General features: G+C 40.0%; 2 protein-coding genes across 2 annotated transcripts in view; one reads left to right on the top strand and one right to left on the bottom strand.

Moving 5' to 3' along the window:
* Window positions 1–1,098: 1,098 nt before the first annotated feature.
* ch25hl2 (cholesterol 25-hydroxylase like 2) lies at window positions 1,099–2,052 on the bottom strand. Its single transcript, XM_087792647.1, has one exon. The coding sequence runs from the start codon at window positions 2,050–2,052 to the stop codon at window positions 1,153–1,155; it is 900 nt and encodes a 299-aa protein (XP_087648773.1). The 3' UTR covers window positions 1,099–1,152.
* A 3,416-nt stretch (window positions 2,053–5,468) lies between these two features.
* Window positions 5,469–14,489, top strand: part of s100z (S100 calcium binding protein Z) — a 70,783-nt gene continuing 61,762 nt past the window's right edge. The window contains exon 1 of the mRNA XM_087792646.1: window positions 5,469–5,583. The gene's annotated coding sequence lies outside the window, so the exon portion shown is untranslated. The remainder of the gene's footprint in view (window positions 5,584–14,489) is intronic.

The raw sequence follows: 14,489 nt of genomic DNA, 5'->3' as shown, positions 1-14,489 counted from the left end.
CATCTAAGCGTCGTTTCTCATACACCTGGAAATGTGTGAGAACGTTATTTTGAACACACAAACGTTTTAAAACACCAGAATCACAACATCCTTCATTTCAGAGCCTGGCTGTTGATTTTCCGTGCCGGTCTGTTTCTACAGACGTCTGCATGAAACCTGTTTGAACCAGAAACACAAGGAACCGGTTCCTGAGTCGAGTGTGCTCTGCGTAAACAAAGACGGGGGATGAACTGAACAGAGGTCTGAGGCAAAGTACATGATTATAATGTTGAAAACGTTCCATTCTATTGATGTTTAACTGAATTTTCTTTTAGCAAATATTGAACCTTGAAGAAGGCTGTTAATCGACCTTAATTCACTTTCAAGAACAAATATAGTTAAATGATTAACAAACCAATAGAAAACCACATTACAGAAATGTTTTAATTATTTATTGTAATTGCTACATGTGGGACTTCATAACATGTATCGATAAAGACGGTACAATAACTTTCACCTTTGATGGATGAAAACATTTCTCACTGTATTCTTCTTTAGTGTGTTTTTGTGTGACTTCTGATCGTCGTGTGATTCCTTCATAAGGTTCAAAATCAGAACCTCACGCATTAACTGTCCCCATTTGTCTCGTTTATGTGATATTATTTTAGATTCTGGGTCTCCAAATATCAACGATTTTGTTATCTTCACACACTGAAAGTGTTTGAATTTCATGGATGTTTCAGAGTTCATGACACTTCACTGAACGCTCATGGAAGAAGGTTCCAGAGAGACTAACACAGATTAGTAGTTTGCACGCGTGTGCTCCTGGGAAGCTGCTAAAAAGCGTCCATTCATGCGAGTGTGCGGCAGCTATCACAGTTGACCGAGAGACACGGAGGCTGTTCTTTTACAAGAGGAAGTCAAGAAACTTGTATTTTGACATGTGGCTTACACCTGAGTTTAGTCAAGAGACATTGAGAGATGACTTTATCGAACAAACCCAACTAAATAAGCCAGGAATAAATAAAGAACATTGACATAACATATGGAAGAAATCGATTATTTTTCCCCCTAGTGATGTTTATTGTCAACATTTCTGATATTTCAAAGTAATAATAATTGAAAGAAAGTTGATTGACGTCAGATATACCCGATGAAGTCCAAAGACCCTTTTCAGTGTTTATTACATTTCATCTGGTCCGGTTCTGATGCGGTGTCTTGGCTAGCAGGTTCTAGAACCACATGAGTTCCTCCCAGTCTGTCCCAGTGTGAGAAGAATGGAGCGAAGTTGGTGTTGGGCTTCTGGTGATGGGCGTCGTGTTTTGGGGCCCCGCCCCAGAGGCCCAGGGGCACCAGGTTGTGCATGGACCAGGGGAAGTCGTAGCCACAGTGGTCTTCTGTGGAGACGTAAATGTTGAAGAGCATGAAGCCCCATGTGGTGAGGCAGTGGCACTGCAGCAACATGGGGTCAACCGTGGCCCAGAAGCCCACGCTAAACAGCTCCCAGCCCGACAGGTACTGGGTCACCAGGCTGAACGGCTGGTTGTACTGATGGTGGACGGCGTGGAAAGTACGGTACAACCACTGAACCCGGTGGTGGAGAAGGTGCCAGAGGTAGTACTGGAAGTCGAAGACCACCATGCAGCCCAGGATGCCCAGCAGGAAGCTCAGGAGCGAGGGGGCTTCTCTTGGCAGCGGGGTGGGCGGCCTCCACAGCCACTGGGCAACTGCGGCTGGGAAGATGTAGAGCAGGTGGTTGTAGACAGTGTCACCGAGGGTGGTCCAGATGTTGGGCCAGGACACGGTGCGGTCCGGATGAAGCTTGTAGCGATGGATGCAGGGCCAGGTGGGAGCCAGCATGTCCAGGATGGTGTAGAAACCCACCAGGAAGAAGTAGGTTCCCACCGAAAGGATGACTGGAAAGAGCGGGCTCCTCAGGAGCTCTTGGTGGTTCTGTTGGAGGTAGTCCCAGACTGGCTGTAGGGCCGAGCTCTGGGTCAGATCCCCCGCCTTATTGAGAAAATCAGACATCCAGGATAGGGTGTCGGTTCTGGGTAACCTGCCGGGGTCCATCCCTCGTTCCTTAGGAGATCCAGCCACCAGCAGTCGTCCAGTGAGCAGTGCCAAGTTGGACCACCAGACCGTCTCTGGGTCTTATAAACGTTGGAGCCCCACCTCCACCCCGGCTCCCTCTGAGCATTTAAAGAAGGATCTGTGTGAAGACTCTTTTTCATGGCACCAGGACGGCAGCCAGGAGCCACGGCCCCGATTTTTTTAACCCGAATCATTCCGGCAGCTTCCGTTAGCAGCTGACTTCAGATAAGAGAAGCTTGAGGACGGAACCAGAACTTGGGAAACATTTAGAATTCTCGGTTTAAGGCTGCAATCCAGTCACCAAAAGACACACACACACACACACACACACACACACACACACACACACACACACACACACACACACACACACACACACAGACACACACACATACACACACAACTCTGTGTTGGGTGATTAATCATCAGAGTTGTCAACTGAGACAAGAAGTCAATTGAACTTCTGTCACTCATTCTTAATGTAGTTATTGAAAACTATTGTGCAGCAGAAAACCGTTTCCAGGGTAACTTCACATGCTGGTTTCCATGGCAACAATAGAGCGTTGGGGGCTATCTTGAGCATCATGTGACATGTATCTCTCAATGTTCTGGCAGAATAATTTCATCAAAGTGGGAAATATATAAATATATTTATATATATATATATATATTCATGAAGAAAATTACATTTATTGTTTGAACATTGTAATTATAGGGTTGATTTCATTTAGATAGTTCTACCAATTTTACGCTTATTTAAGAAGATGAATCCAGAGTAAATCCACTAAATACATACAAACTCCACACAGAAAGGCTGCAAGTTTATCCTCCCAAGCTGGAAGCAAAACTGCAATATTCTTGTTATGAGGCAGTCGTGCTTAACACTGCACTCATTAAATGAATATAGCATTAATATTACGTGGTTTTGTATGCTCTGCCAGACAGGCATGGTCCTGCCGTCCAGCTGTCTTTCTGTCTGCAGCCATTATATTTCAATTTTATTCAATTATAATTATAGAATGAAAAAAAAAAAAAAAAAAATTCAAAATCAATAATCAAACTTGAGTTTCTATTTATGAATATAAGTACAAATTGTTACACGTTGTTAATGAAACTAAGATGTCTATACGTTTTTTTTAATTGAGAGTTTAATTGTTATGCTTATTATTATTATTATTATAATAATTATATCAACAACAACAACAAAAAATGTGTACGCAGCCCCTAAGGGGACATTGAAGAAGCTTCTAGAGAGTTTTTTTTTCACTCAGGGCTTCCGTAGTTGTGTTTATAATTTTAAAAAATGAGTTTTTTTTGCATTACTCGTGAAAAATGACTCGCTAAACTAAAAAAATAAATGCAAATACTGAACTCGCGGGGGCGCTCAACCCTCAGACAATACAGACACATCGTGGTAGTCATCGTTGTTTACAAGAAAATACAAACGAGTATCTGCCAAACCGAAAAAAAAACAACCTTTCTTTGAGTCACAGAGATAAAAAGTCAATGTCTGACTCAAGTCTGGCCTCAAATCTTTTTGCTTGTGTTGGAATGTCAGCTGATGAAATTGAAACTGTAAACATCATCAACATGTGACGAACCGAAACCTATATTACAGCAGTTGCTTTATAAAAAAAAGCAAAAAGTAAGTTAGAGTTAAAACGATAAATATATATTTAGAATACAACGTTTGATGTACATTATGTCTTCGATGTGGTGTAATCCTGTATTATTGTAAATAACCAATAACAAAATCAGAGTCGTTGGTGGATATTATATTGTATTATAATATATAATATATTGGTGATGGCCCCTGGTTTGGGACGAATGTCCTTTTTTAATACATACATATATATATTACGACCCGGATCTTACTTATCTTAAAAAAAAAACCTAAAAAAAACAATACATAATTTCATCATTTATATATATAATTTAAAATATTAACTGTATAATATAGAATTATTGTTCTAAATAAAAAAAAATACATAGTGGTATTAATATCATGTATTGGTCTTAAATATTCCCTATATAATTATACTTTAAGAACCTTGAATCTACGCTCTTTTTTAATGTTAAAAGTGTTTAATGTCATCTACCACAACGTTAATTATAAACATTAACAACACCAACGGTTATTTGCAACCTAGAGCTGGTTCGAGTATTCAGAAAAGATTAAGGTCAAACGGATCAAAAAGGGGAGCTAGTTACCTAGACCTGCTCAGTGTTGACTTTGACATTTAAACTACATGGTCAACATGTCGTGAGAGTTGCGCCTCATTAGCGTCTCTTACGTCATCGGAACGAACGGAAACTCGTGCGGGTGAACAAGCCCCGCCCACCCGGGCAAAAGCAGCAGGATTCGGGGAGCAGGACTGACTCAAGGCGACACCTGCGGCTTCTTAAAAAAATAAAACGAGTTCGTCTCAAACCACTCACTGAAACTGGATTGAACAAGTCAGGACACGCTTTCCCATAAACGTCTCTGACGTCACCATAGCACAGCCATGATGTTGATGACTATGAAGTCATTCTAAGAAATTGGAGTCAATATATAAACTCTGGCATGAATGAGTCACAAAAACTGATGCTTTAATATAACATATTTCATTATGATTTAAGAAATGTAATTTGCTTCTAAGAGTATATTTGTTTATACGTTTTTATATATCAGAATATATTTCTATATTTCTTTTTTGTTTACTTTAAATAAATGAATGTTTATGAAAACAAACAAACATTTACTGTTATAAGGTTGTTTACACTGAGAATAGAAAGGAAGGATTTCACATTCTGCAGGATTTGACCAGAAAGAAAAAAGTCTAATGACCGAAACAGTAGAAAAAAAAACCTCTAAAACAAAATAAAGTTGAAATTCTTTAATCCATCAGTGTATCTGCTAAAGCATCCCTACACCCAGTCCAAATGAAAGACAACAAAACTCTCTCAAAAAACAACTCTCAATAAAGGAAAAAAAGGTATGGAACAGAACTTCAGAAGCACAACATGAAGTCAGAATCCACCAAAAGCTCTGTTGAAAAAAGGAAAACTCGTCAAAACATAAGAAGACTGGTTAAATAATATTATGATTATTGTAAAAATAAATAACATGGGACAGTCTTATTTTAAGATCATCATTTATTGTCGAGTAAACATTTGCAGCTTTCTAAAAAAGACAACAACAGTGTGGAATTGGTTTTAAACAGGAGGTCATATTGTTATGGCAGATTGTGAGATTCATCTTTTCCGAGATTATTCCATCTGATGTGTGAGGCGGAGGAGGAGGAGGAGGATGTGGGCCTGGCCTGGTCCTCTGGGCTCCAGGGTTACACTGGTACACCTTTGTTTTTCACCTGATGCTGCCGGAGAGGAGGATGTTTCCATAGACCAGCTCACCAGAGGAATTAATTATCTCCTCCCAGTCACAGCGTCGGCCACTTAGCTGCTGCTCACTTCCTCATAAACAAGCACCGTCGAAGCCACACTCACACTCACGGAGCTCTCAAGCAGGTAAGACTAGCACACCTGGACTCACATGCAGGACTCACTTACTTTCATCGTCACACACTATCATCCACGCACACTTTCATCGTCACACATTATCATCCACGCACACTTTCATCGTCACACATTATCATCCACGCACACTTTCATCGTCACACACTATCATCATCTCCTACTTTCATCGTCACACTATCATCCTCGCACACTTTCATCGCACACTAACATCCTCACTTACACACTCTCATCCTCACTTACTTTCATCGTCACACACTATCATCATCACCTACTTTCATCGTCAAACTATCATCCTCGCACACTTTCATGGTCACACACTATCATCCTCACTTACTTTCGTCCTTGCACACTATCAACCTCACTTACTTTCATCGTCACACACTATCAACCTCACTTACTTTCATCATCACACACTAACATCCTCACTTACTTTCGTCCTTGCACACTATCAACCTCACTTACTTTCATCGTCACACACTATCATCCTCACTTACTTTCATCGTCAAAAACTATCATCATCTCCTACTTTCGTCGTCACACACTATCATCCTCACTTACTTTTGTCGTCACACACTATCATCCTCACTTACTTTCATCGTCACAAACTATCATCATCACTTACTTTCATCGTCAAACTATCATCCTCACTTACTTTCATCGTCACACACCATCAACCTCACTTACTTTCATCGTCACACACTATCAACCTCACTTACTTTCATCGTCACACACTATCAACCTCACTTACTTTCATCGTCACACACTATCATCATCACTTACTTTCATCGTCAAACTATCATCCTCACTTACTTTCATCGTTACACACTATCATCCTCACTTACTTTCATCGTTACACACTATCATCCTCATTTACTTTCATCGTCACACACTATCATCATCACTTACTTTCGTCCTTGCACACTATCAACCTCACTTACTTTCATCGTCACAAACTATCATCATCTCCTACTTTCGTCGTCACACACTATCATCATCACTTACTTTCATCGTCAAACTATCATCCTCACTTACTTTCATCGTCACACACTATCATCATCACTTACTTTCGTCCTTGCACACTATCAACCTCACTTACTTTCATCGTCACACACTATCAACCTCACTTACTTTCATCGTCACACACTATCAACCTCACTTACTTTCATCGTCACACACTATCATCATCACTTACTTTCGTCCTTGCACACTATCAACCTCACTTACTTTCATCGTCACACACTATCAACCTCACTTACTTTCATCGTCACACACTATCAACCTCACTTACTTTCATCGTCACACACTATCATCATCACTTACTTTCGTCCTTGCACACTATCATCCTCACTTACTTTCATCGTCACACACTATCATCATCACTTACTTTCGTCCTTGCACACTATCAACCTCACTTACTTTCATCGTCACACACTATCAACCTCACTTACTTTCATCGTCACACACTATCAACCTCACTTACTTTCATCGTCACACACTATCATCATCACTTACTTTCGTCCTTGCACACTATCAACCTCACTTACTTTCATCGTCACACACTATCAACCTCACTTACTTTCATCGTCACACACTATCATCATCACTTACTTTCGTCCTTGCACACTATCATCCTCACTTACTTTCATCGTCACACACTATCATCATCACTTACTTTCGTCCTTGCACACTATCAACCTCACTTACTTTCATCGTCACACACTATCAACCTCACTTACTTTCATAGTCACACACTATCAACCTCACTTACTTTCATCGTCACACACTATCATCATCACTTACTTTCATCGTCAAACTATCATCCTCACTTACTTTCATCGTTACACACTATCATCCTCACTTACTTTCATCGTTACACACTATCATCCTCACTTACTTTCATCGTCACACACTATCATCATCACTTACTTTCGTCCTTGCACACTATCAACCTCACTTACTTTCATCGTCACACACTATCAACCTCACTTACTTTCATCGTCACACACTATCAACCTCACTTACTTTCATCGTCACACACTATCATCATCACTTACTTTCGTCCTTGCACACTATCATCCTCACTTACTTTCATCGTCACACACTATCATCATCACTTACTTTCGTCCTTGCACACTATCAACCTCACTTACTTTCATCGTCACACACTATCAACCTCACTTACTTTCATCGTCACACACTATCAACCTCACTTACTTTCATCGTCACACACTATCATCATCACTTACTTTCGTCCTTGCACACTATCAACCTCACTTACTTTCATCGTCACACACTATCAACCTCACTTACTTTCATCGTCACACACTATCATCATCACTTACTTTCGTCCTTGCACACTATCATCCTCACTTACTTTCATCGTCACACACTATCATCATCACTTACATTCGTCCTTGCACACTATCAACCTCACTTACTTTCATCGTCACACACTATCAACCTCACTTACTTTCATCGTCACACACTATCAACCTCACTTACTTTCATCGTCACACACTATCATCATCACTTACTTTCATCGTCAAACTATCATCCTCACTTACTTTCATCGTTACACACTATCATCCTCACTTACTTTCATCGTTACACACTATCATCCTCACTTACTTTCATCGTCACACACTATCATCATCACTTACTTTCGTCCTTGCACACTATCAACCTCACTTACTTTCATCGTCACACACTATCATCATCTCTTACTTTCATCGTCACAAACTATCATGATCACTTACTTTCATCGTCACACACTATCAACCTCACTTACTTTCATCGTCACACACTATCATCCTCACTTACTTTCATCGTCACAAACTATCATGATCACTTACTTTCATCGTCACACACTATCATCCTCGCACACTTTCATCGTCACACACTATCATCCTCACTTACTTTCGTCCTTGCACACTATCATCCTCACTTACTTTCATCGTCACACACTATCAACCTCAGTTACTTTCATCGTCACAAACTATCATCCTCGCACACTTTCATCATCACACACTATCAACCTCACTTACTTTCATCGTCACACACTATCATCCTCACTTACTTTCGTCCTTGCACACTATCATCCTCACTTACTTTCATCGTCACACACTATCAACCTCACTTACTTTCATCGTCACAAACTATCATCATCACCTACTTTCATCGTCAAACTATCATCCTCGCACACTTTCATCATCACACACTATCAACCTCACTTACTTTCATCGTCACACACTATCAACCTCACTTACTTTCATCGTCACAAACCATCATCATCTCCTACTTTCATCGTCACACACTATCATCATCACTTACTTTCATCGTCACACACTAACATCATCACCTACTTTCATCGTCAAACTATCATCCTCGCACACTTTCATCATCACACACTATCAACCTCACTTACTTTCATCGTCACACACTATCATCATCTCTTACTTTCATCGTCACAAACTATCATGATCACTTACTTTCATCGTCACACACTATCAACCTCACTTACTTTCATCGTCACACACTATCATCCTCACTTACTTTCATCGTCACAAACTATCATGATCACTTACTTTCATCGTCACACACTATCATCCTCGCACACTTTCATCATCAAACACTATCAACCTCACTTACTTTCATCGTCACACACTATCATCCTCACTTACTTTCGTCCTTGCACACTATCATCCTCACTTACTTTCATCGTCACAAACTATCATCCTCGCACACTTTCATCATCACACACTATCAACCTCACTTACTTTCATCGTCACACACTATCATCCTCACTTACTTTCGTCCTTGCACACTATCATCCTCACTTACTTTCATCGTCACACACTATCAACCTCAGTTACTTTCATCGTCACAAACTATCATCATCCCTTACTTTCATCGTCACAAACTATCATCATCACCTACTTTCATCGTCAAACTATCATCCTCGCACACTTTCATCATCACACACTATCAACCTCACTTACTTTCATCGTCACACACTATCAACCGCACTTACTTTCATCGTCACAAACCATCATCATCTCCTACTTTCATCGTCACACACTATCAACCTCACTTACTTTCATCGTCACACACTATCATCCTCACTTACTTTCGTCCTTGCACACTATCAACCTCACTTACTTTCATCGTCACACACTATCATCCTCACTTACTTTCGTCCTTGCACACTATCAACCTCACTTACTTTCATCGTCACACACTATCAACCTCACTTACTTTCATCGTCACACACTATCATCATCACTTACTTTCATCGTCAAACTATCATCCTCACTTACTTTCATCGTCACACACTATCATCCTCACTTACTTTCATCGTCACACACTATCATCATCACTTACTTTCGTACTTGCACACTATCAACCTCACTTACTTTCATCGTCACACACTATCATCATCACTTACTTTCGTACTTGCACACTATCAACCTCACTTACTTTCATCGTCACACACTATCATCCTCACTTACTTTCATCGTCACACACTATCATCATCACTTACTTTCGTACTTGCACACTATCAACCTCACTTACTTTCATCGTCACACACTATCAACCTCACTTACTTTCATCGTCACAAACTATCATCATCTCCTACTTTTGTCGTCACACACTATCATCCTCACTTACTTTCATCGTCACAAACTATCATCCTCACTTACTTTCATCGTCACAAACTATCATGATCACTTACTTTCATCGTCACACACTATCATCCTCACTTACTTTCATCGTCACAAACTATCATCCTCGCACACTTTCATCATCACACACTATCAACCTCACTTACTTTCATCGTCACACACTATCATCCTCACTTACTTTCGTCCTTACACACTATCATCCTCACTTACTTTCATCGTCACACACTATCATCATCCCTTACTTTCATCGTCACAAACTATGATCATCACCTACTTTCATCGTCAAACTATCATCCTCGCACACTTTCATCATCACACACTATCAACCTCACTTACTTTCATCGTCACACACTATCAACCTCACTTACTTTCATCGTCACAAACTATCATCATCCCTTACTTTCATCGTCACAAACTATCATCATCACCTACTTTCATCGTCAAACTATCATCCTCGCACACTTTCATCATCACACACTATCAACCTCACTTACTTTCATCGTCACACACTATCATCCTCACTTACTTTCATCGTCACAAACTATCATCATCCCTTACTTTCATCGTCACAAACTATCATCATCACCTACTTTCATCGTCAAACTATCATCCTCGCACACTTTCATCATCACACACTATCATCCTCACTTACTTTCATCGTCACACACTATCAACCTCACTTACTTTCATCGTCACAAACCATCATCATCTCCTACTTTCATCGTCACACACTATCATCATCACTTACTTTCATCGTCACACACTAACATCATCACCTACTTTCATCGTCAAACTATCATCCTCGCACACTTTCATCATCACACACTATCAACCTCACTTACTTTCATCGTCACACACTATCATCATCTCTTACTTTCATCGTCACAAACTATCATGATCACTTACTTTCATCGTCACACACTATCAACCTCACTTACTTTCATCGTCACACACTATCATCCTCACTTACTTTCATCGTCACAAACTATCATGATCACTTACTTTCATCGTCACACACTATCATCCTCGCACACTTTCATCATCAAACACTATCAACCTCACTTACTTTCATCGTCACACACTATCATCCTCACTTACTTTCGTCCTTGCACACTATCATCCTCACTTACTTTCATCGTCACAAACTATCATCCTCGCACACTTTCATCATCACACACTATCAACCTCACTTACTTTCATCGTCACACACTATCATCCTCACTTACTTTCGTCCTTGCACACTATCATCCTCACTTACTTTCATCGTCACACACTATCAACCTCAGTTACTTTCATCGTCACAAACTATCATCATCCCTTACTTTCATCGTCACAAACTATCATCATCACCTACTTTCATCGTCAAACTATCATCCTCGCACACTTTCATCATCACACACTATCATCCTCACTTACTTTCATCGTCACACACTATCAACCTCACTTACTTTCATCGTCACAAACTATCATCATCTCCTACTTTCATCGTCACACACTATCATCATCACTTACTTTCATCGTCACACACTATCATCATCACCTACTTTCATCGTCAAACTATCATCCTCGCACACTTTCATCATCACACACTATCAACCTCACTTACTTTCATCGTCACACACTATCAACCTCACTTACTTTCATCGTCAAAAACTATCAACCTCACTTACTTTCATCGTCACACACTATCAACCTCACTTACTTTCATCGTCACACACTATCAACCTCACTTACTTTCATCATCACAAACTATCATCATCTCCTACTTTCGTCGTCACACACTATCATCCTCACTTACTTTCGTCGTCACACACTATCATCCTGACTTACTTTCATCGTCACAAACTATCATCATCACTTACTTTCATCGTCAAACTATCATCCTCACTTACTTTCATCGTCACACACTATCATCCTCACTTACTTTCATCGTCACACACTATCAACCTCACTTACTTTCATCGTCACACACTATCAACCTCACTTACTTTCATCGTCACAAACTATCATCATCACTTACTTTCATCGTCAAACTATCATCCTCACTTACTTTCATCGTCACACACTATCATCCTCACTTACTTTCATCGTCACAAACTATCATCATCTCCTACTTTCGTCGTCACACACTATCATCCTCACTTACTTTCATCGTCACACAATATCATCCTCACTTACTTTCATCGTCACAAACTATCATCATCACTTACTTTCATCGTCAAACTATCATCCTCACTTACTTTCATCGTCACACACTATCATCATCACTTACTTTCATCATCACACACTATCATCCTCACTTACTTTCATCATCACAAACTATCAACCTCACTTACTTTCATCGTCACACAATATCATCCTCACTTACTTTCATCGTCACAAACTATCATCATCACTTACTTTCATCGTCAAACTATCATCCTCACTTACTTTCATCGTCACACACTATCATCATCACCTACTTTCATCGTCAAACTATCATCCTCGCACACTTTCATCATCACACACTATCAACCTCACTTACTTTCATCGTCACACACTATCAACCTCACTTACTTTCATCGTCACAAACCATCATCATCTCCTACTTTCATCGTCACACACTATCATCATCACTTACTTTCATCGTCACACACTATCATCATCACCTACTTTCATCGTCAAACTATCATCCTCGCACACTTTCATCATCACACACTATCAACCTCACTTACTTTCATCGTCACACACTATCATCCTCACTTACTTTCGTCCTTGCACACTATCAACCTCACTTACTTTCATCGTCACACACTATCAACCTTACTTACTTTCATCGTCACACACTATCATCATCACTTACTTTCATCGTCAAACTATCATCCTCACTTACTTTCATCGTCACACACTATCATCCTCACTTACTTTCATCGTCACACACTATCATCATCACTTACTTTCGTCCTTGCACACTATCAACCTCACTTACTTTCATCGTCACACACTATCATCATCTCCTACTTTCGTCGTCACACACTATCAACCTCACTTACTTTCATCGTCACACACTATCAACCTCACTTACTTTCATCGTCACAAACTATCATCATCTCCTACTTTTGTCGTCACACACTATCATCCTCACTTACTTTCATCGTCACAAACTATCATGATCACTTACTTTCATCGTCACACACTATCATCCTCACTTACTTTCATCGTCACAAACTATCATCCTCGCACACTTTCATCATCACACACTATCAACCTCACTTACTTTCATCGTCACACACTATCATCCTCACTTACTTTCGTCCTTGCACACTATCATCCTCACTTACTTTCATCGTCACACACTATCATCATCCCTTACTTTCATCGTCACAAACTATCATCATCACCTACTTTCATCGTCAAACTATCATCCTCGCACACTTTCATCATCACACACTATCAACCTCACTTACTTTCATCGTCACACACTATCAACCTCACTTACTTTCATCGTCACAAACTATCATCATCCCTTACTTTCTTCGTCACAAACTATCATCATCACCTACTTTCATCGTCAAACTATCATCCTCACTTACTTTCATCGTCACAAACTATCATCATCCCTTACTTTCTTCGTCACAAACTATCATCATCACCTACTTTCATCGTCAAACTATCATCCTCGCACACTTTCATCATCACACACTATCAACCTCACTTACTTTCATCGTCACACACTATCATCCTCACTTACTTTCATCGTCACAAACTATCATCATCCCTTACTTTCATCGTCACAAACTATCATCATCACCTACTTTCATCGTCAAACTATCATCCTCGCACACTTTCATCATCACACACTATCATCCTCACTTACTTTCATCGTCACACACTATCAACCTCACTTACTTTCATCGTCACAAACTATCATCATCTCCTACTTTCATCGTCACACACTATCATCATCACTTACTTTCATCGTCACACACTATCATCATCACCTACTTTCATCGTCAAACTATCATCCTCGCACACTTTCATCATCACACACTATCAACCTCACTTACTTTCATCGTCACACACTATCAACCTCACTTACTTTCATCGTCACAAACTATCAACCTCACTTACTTTCATCGTCACACACTATCAACCTCACTTACTTTCATCATCACAAACTATCATCATCTCCTACTTTCGTCGTCACACACTATCATCCTCACTTACTTTCGTCGT

This window comes from Callionymus lyra, chromosome 5 (assembly GCF_982586985.1).
Source record: "Callionymus lyra chromosome 5, fCalLyr1.hap1.1, whole genome shotgun sequence".
Lineage (NCBI taxonomy): Eukaryota > Metazoa > Chordata > Actinopteri > Syngnathiformes > Callionymidae > Callionymus > Callionymus lyra.
The sequence above is the reverse complement of the archived record's forward strand: the minus strand, read 5'-3'. Positions and strand labels throughout refer to the sequence as shown.

Bases quoted from the DNA above. Each gene is read 5' to 3' on its own strand.
- ch25hl2 (XM_087792647.1), bottom strand. From the start codon at position 2,052: ATGGACCCCGGCAGGTTACCCAGAACCGACACCCTATCCTGGATGTCT.